At 41.2% G+C, this 6,000-nt stretch overlaps 1 protein-coding gene across 5 annotated transcripts in view; it reads right to left on the reverse strand.

The window, feature by feature from the left end:
* Positions 1-6,000, reverse strand: part of LOC131470218 (transcription factor SOX-6-like) — a 100,549-nt gene that overhangs the window by 19,401 nt on the left and 75,148 nt on the right. For 3 of the 5 annotated variants that reach the window (XM_058645888.1, XM_058645891.1, XM_058645887.1), the window contains 2 exons: positions 5,516-5,636; positions 4,433-4,515 (listed from right to left, as the gene is read on the reverse strand). In XM_058645888.1, coding sequence (XP_058501871.1) covers positions 4,433-4,515; positions 5,516-5,636 — 204 coding nt within the window. The remainder of the gene's footprint in view (positions 1-4,432; positions 4,516-5,515; positions 5,637-6,000) is intronic. The other 2 variants (XM_058645892.1, XM_058645890.1) reach the window with 1 other exon arrangement.

The raw sequence follows: 6,000 nt of genomic DNA on the forward strand, positions 1-6,000 counted from the left end.
TTACCTTTTTTCCCCCCCTCCTGTTTCTTAAAGACAATCTGAGATTGATTGGTGACTGGGTAGGCCAATGTGCAGCGTAAACAACCCCAACTATAGCTCTGGCTATTCAGTCAAACCCCAAGGGAAGACAATGCTGCAATTTCCTAAATTACAAATTGACAAAGAGGGCCTTAAACCGTGCCTCAGCTGTCTCGATTATCTGACTGGCCTTTGAATGTTAGTGCTAATTTGACTGAAATCCAAATTATTAGTCCGTCATTTTTTATCCTGTTAATCACCAGCAGGGTTTTTTTTTTTTAGGATAATCCTTAAGCAAGCAAAAAGAAAGTGATGTTGCTGTGGTATGAGTGTGGGCAGCACTGTCTGGACCAATGTATTGCAGCCTGCCAACACCCTCTTCTGAGCTTAGACCATCCTGTCCCATTAGGATTGAGTGGAGAATCCCTTTAGCCAGCCTCTTTTAGTGTTGAGCTGCTATTGATCTTAGAGCACACAAAACGAATAAGGTTTCGTGTTTTTCAGCATGTTTGCAGGGGGAGGAGAAAGAGGCTGAAACAACTGCACTGAGGATGGAGAGGAAATGCAGCACTGGGAGGGTGAATAGCATCCTAGATAGTGGAAAAGACACACAAAAACAATGATCTCATTTCCAGATTTGTTTCATGGAGCAATTGCTCGGATTTTGAGTCAAAAGCGGAAATCCATTCTGAATGAATCGACACATGCATTTGATCCTCACCTTTGTCTCGGAAACTTAGGCACAGAAAAAGAAACAGGCGGAGCAGAAACAGACAGTGTGCAATGTCTTATGATTTCAACAAAAATGTCTGCTAAGCAACTGTATTTCCCTCACATTAGCTGTGCACAAAGGGGTCCTTTCTTCAGCAGGAATCCACTGTTTGTGGAGGGGTCTACTCTGAAGCTCTGGAAACAATTGGCCTGAAAATATTTCCCACGCTGATAGCAGGAAATTTGTTCTATGAAAATTGTAGGGTCAGGTCATGATGGGTCGTGCACAGTAGGCCAGATGTTGCCAAATATCTCTGTTAAATATTAAATATCTCAATTTTTCTCCAATTGATTAGGACATAAAGCAAAGAAATAATCAATTTTTTACAGTTTTCTGACACTAGTTTTCAGAAATGGGTCATCTCTTGAGCAGGTTAATGTTCACTGCCCTTACTGTATGCCAGTTCACGGCTACTTGACCATCATTGCCAGCCAGCTGTCTAAAAGAGTCCCACAGGGCTCAGCTTAAAAACATCTGGAGCACAATGTGTTGGCCACAATATCTGTCCACTGCACTGAGCAGAGGTCGGACTTTTAAAAGTCCGATTCCAGCTGGTGTGTACTTGACTACAGTGTGTAACGTAGAACTAACACTGTGTAATTATGTATTTACAATGCTTTTTATAGGCTCAAACTACACTGTACACACTGGAGAGGAGACATTATTAAATAAAGCATTACTGAGACGAATTACTAAAAAAACACAGGGGTGCTTTGCTAAGACATTACAGAGGAGTTTACAGCGTCTTACCAAAAAGCACACAATTTGTTAAATGTCAGCCAAAACACACACACACACACACACTGATTAACATGTCATTAATCCAACAACAGCAAGTTTACCTCACTTTGTACTTGTAATGTATTTCTATATAGGTTTTTGGTAAAGTGAGCGCTGTCGTCCTTCACGTTAAACTTCACACAACAATCAGCACAGAGTGCAAATGTCAGAGACGGGTATCGTGCAAGAGTTAGATGTGATGAGTAAAGATAGATTCAAAAAATGAAATCACTCAATCAATCTGTCAGAAAACAGGTTTTCACGGTTACCATTGTCACTCATTTCCCAAAGGCAGGGCCCATAAAGAAAGCAGAGCCAGGGCTGAGAAAAAGAGAGGAATTTATTGTGGCACTACTGCGTAACCACAATGGCTATATGAAGGCCAAAGGGCTTAAGATAGTGCGCGGTGTTGGATCTGTTCAAGTGGGATTTGATATATCACAATCACATCTGTTCAGGGTTTACAGCCAATACGGAAATAGATGCAGAGGTGCTACGTTAGACCTCAGAGTCTCAAAGTGTGATGACTTCAGGTGATGTTTGGACAACTTTACAGTAACCAACTGAGAAGATGTGAGGAACTGCAACTTATCAACTCATGCTGCCATTGACGGATCACATTGTATTTGTCAAGCAATATACATGACAGTTGTTTAACTCTTAATTAATAAGAGTTATTTACAATTTCCCCAGGGAAACCATACAGTTGACAAACACACAGTACAAACAAGCAGCTTGCATGACACAGCAAAGAGATGCAGCCAGGTAGTGTGACGGGGTTATGCTGATATTTTGACTCACTTTCACAAAGCTAAAGTATTTACAGTAAGGTTGCTGGTGGCAGTGCACTATGCAGTTGCTTTCATTTTGTCCAACTCATGGTACTCTCTCTCTGTTGTAATCCTGCAAGCAATGGCACCACAGTACTAGCAATAGATATAAAACACAAGTGTGTAAATCTCATTTTGGAATAGGCCTTGTCACCGGTGAGATGATCTCACTTTTTCACACATAAACACTTCCCCACACTCCGTCTCCCGCTTTTATCTCCAGTCTCCTTCTCCGTTTCAGCCAACACTGCTTCCTCTTTCATTCAGGTTCTTCTCTGCCTCTCATTATTCCACATCTCAGGCAATGTTCAAATGTGAATGAGGTTTGCATCTCCGTTATTATTCCTCCTCTTACCTCTCACTCACCGTACGGTTCTTTTGATAATTTCAAAGCCTAACATGGAGACGCTGCGCCGAGACTGCCATCCCCTCAGCGCAGCACGGCGCTTCGCTAAGTCAATAGTGGCTAATGAGGGTGTCAATAAGCAAAATCCACAATACACAGTGAATAAAGTGAGATAAGGATTCTTATACCATCCATACAAGCCATGCTATGGTAATGACTGACGTGATGAAGCAATATTGTCTGGCTGTGAAAAAGCCTTTAAGGGCTTTTGTCTTCCCCTCTAATAGTAAGTACAGCAGGAGGTGTGACAAAGTCCTGTTGTGAAATTCCAATTGCATGGGTTAAAGATTTCTTTTATTTCATTTGACTCCCTTTTCTTTGCAAATATGCTGAATGATAACCATTATGGGTAAGTGATATTCTCATACCACAGGTGTCAAGCGGCAATAAAATATTTGATGAATTGCTGGGGCCAGGTGTTGTGCTGGTGGGGCAGAATTCCTCTATGATCCATCATAAGAGCTTTTGTTTAACGCAGCTGACAGGCAGCAGATAAGCGGGCGAGCATGTTACTGTCGGCCTGTGGTACTTCATCTTTAACCAACATGTCATGCTGTTTTATTGGAAGTGAGCTCCATTAAAATTCATTAGGAAACAACCCTGTGATCCCAGCCAGTTAATGCACGCTGTGATTGTTCCAGCGTCTACTTGTACTGCCCATTCATTCAGCTCTCATAAAGTATCCGAGTATTGTTTTAGGGGGTATTTATGAACATATACTGTAGCATAGAGCACCTGATAATGTCGATTAGTTGTTAAAAGAAGCAAAGTGGTAAAATACATAAAAGCTGCAGGATGTGTACTATTTCAGGGACAGCTTATTCTTTACATTTCATATCATTGCATATCATTTCATATATATATATGTATTTCAACTGGTAACGAAGGCATTTCATAGGTAAAATACACACAACATGGTTCGTAATAGCCTTGGTCTCTTGGTCGTTTCTTCTCTCTTCGTTATCAAATTATTAATTTTCTTTCTGTCTATAACAGAGAGGGGGGAGGCTTTCACAACAGGGTTATGATGGGGTATGAAAAAAAAGTGAAGGTTGTTTCCACACTTGAACTCAGGTGAAGGTTGGATTGAATATGAGCTGCATTTAGTTTGCAAGTGTCTTTTTCTATTTATCTTTCCACTTCTGCACAATTGTCTTGGGTTCTGGCCTGCCGGTGACACCCTCGGGATTAGAATGATATGTACTTTCTAAATGTACAAATCCTCAACATTGTTCTTTGTTCTTGCTGCTGTTCATCTTTTCTGCATTTGTTTATTTTGTTGTGAAACAACCACTCAAGTTTTCATCATCTTTAGTTTGCTTTGCTGGCATTTACTCTGACAAAGAGTGACCCCGGCGCCATGACAACAACATCAGCATAAGAACACAAAACACACTTCTGTTCATTCTATTATAAATACAACAATGCTGGCTGAGTTATATCTTTGACAACAAAAGCAATTTGTGGAAGTGCAGCTATGGTTAGTGAGAATGTTCTGCCAAGACAGACAAATACATTAAAGTAATAATAAAAGTCATTTAATTTGAACAAAGTTTTCTGGAGTTGAGATGTGAATCCAAGTGAGGTGCTGATTCATTTCCAGGAGACCAGGTGTTTCAGTCTTACCTGTAGTTGTAATGGGCTGATTCCAGATGCTGCTGCAGCTGCCATTGAAGATGGAATGAACTGCATGGGATAATTATCACCTGCTGAACAACGAAAACAACACATATTGTGAAGGGGGGAGGGACAGTTAACTGCACAAGAACTAACCCACTTTATACTTGTGTGTCTGTCTGTCTCTCTGTCTCCCTCCAGCTCCCTCTTTGTCTCCTTCCCATTACCGCCTATGTTTTTATTCATGTCAAATGAAACATGAAGGGTTGCAAGCATTTTATTTTGAAGGTTACTAACTCTCATTGTCAGTGCACATGGGTACTTGAGACCAGGCTGAGCAGAGTTTCAATGCAGGGCTCTCACATTGTGTCGCACTCCTAAGTTCATATACAAGCATCGCGTGTGCCCCCCTACTGTTTGTCCCTAAAAGACTTTCCATGTCCGAGCCTTTGTTTGAAAGCAGGCCAAAGTCAAAGGAGAGCGTACAATAATGGCTTTTTAATCCTTTCCTTCATTTCTGAATTTCTCGACTCTCTCATGGGACTGGCTGCTGATGCTGTGGGAATAAACGGATGTTCCCGTATGAAGTATGGATGATCAGCGCTGTGCAATATCAGGCAAGCACCTCGAGGAATGTATGGAAGACTGGAATGTGCGAGCAAATATGAGAAAAGAAGAAAGAAGAAGTTTTATGCCGTGGTTGCTGTGCAAACGGTTGTGTATCACGTATCGTGTGTGCATCACACTTGTGTGTACAATGTTATGGCTGTGAGAGGCAGGAGGACATGCTTGAGAGTGTGGGCATGTGTGTGTGTGTCCGAGTGTGAGAAAGTGTGAAATGCCAAGTTGCAGATGTGTTGTGCAACTGACGTGTTTTCAACACACCATAAAAAAAGACATTCCACTCCTAGCTGTGTCCAATGTATTGTTCCTGATGTGAAACAAGCGGGGATTATAAATCTCTCCACTCACTTCCAGAACATTCCTCACCTGACACACCTCATTAACATAGACTGGGATTCCAATGTTTGTGTGCATGTGTGCATGACTGTGCATGTGTGTGTGTGTGTGTGTGTGTGTGTGTGTGTTTACCTGGCTTGTAGGACATGCCTGGTGGGAAGAGGAATCCTTGCTGTGCAGCAGCAGCAGCAGCCAAGGACCTCTGGTCATGAGGAAACAGTGGGATCATCAGCGGAGGCATGTGACCCTGGACCTGAGAGAAAGAGTGGCAAAGAAGAGGAACAAGAAGAAGAAGGGAGAGAAAGAGCGATGTGAGCATAAACATTGACAAACACAATAACATGTAGACTGCATTTATGTGACATACACAAACAACTGTAAGAGGCAGAGTGACAAACAAAGAAACATGAAAATAAGGAAATGAAAGATGAGTGTGAAATATCTATGGATTTAGATTCTAAACAATCTTTAATTTTATTATTTTTTTTAATTTTCTTTCTTCTAAACTTTAGAAGAAAATAAACTCAACAATGGAGAAAGGTTAAAGAACGAAAGTATAGACAAAAATGAACAAATGGAAAATGCATAGAAAGTGAAGAGGGCGTGGTGATACATTC

This window comes from Solea solea, chromosome 12 (genome assembly GCF_958295425.1).
Source record: "Solea solea chromosome 12, fSolSol10.1, whole genome shotgun sequence".
Taxonomy (NCBI): domain Eukaryota; kingdom Metazoa; phylum Chordata; class Actinopteri; order Pleuronectiformes; family Soleidae; genus Solea; species Solea solea.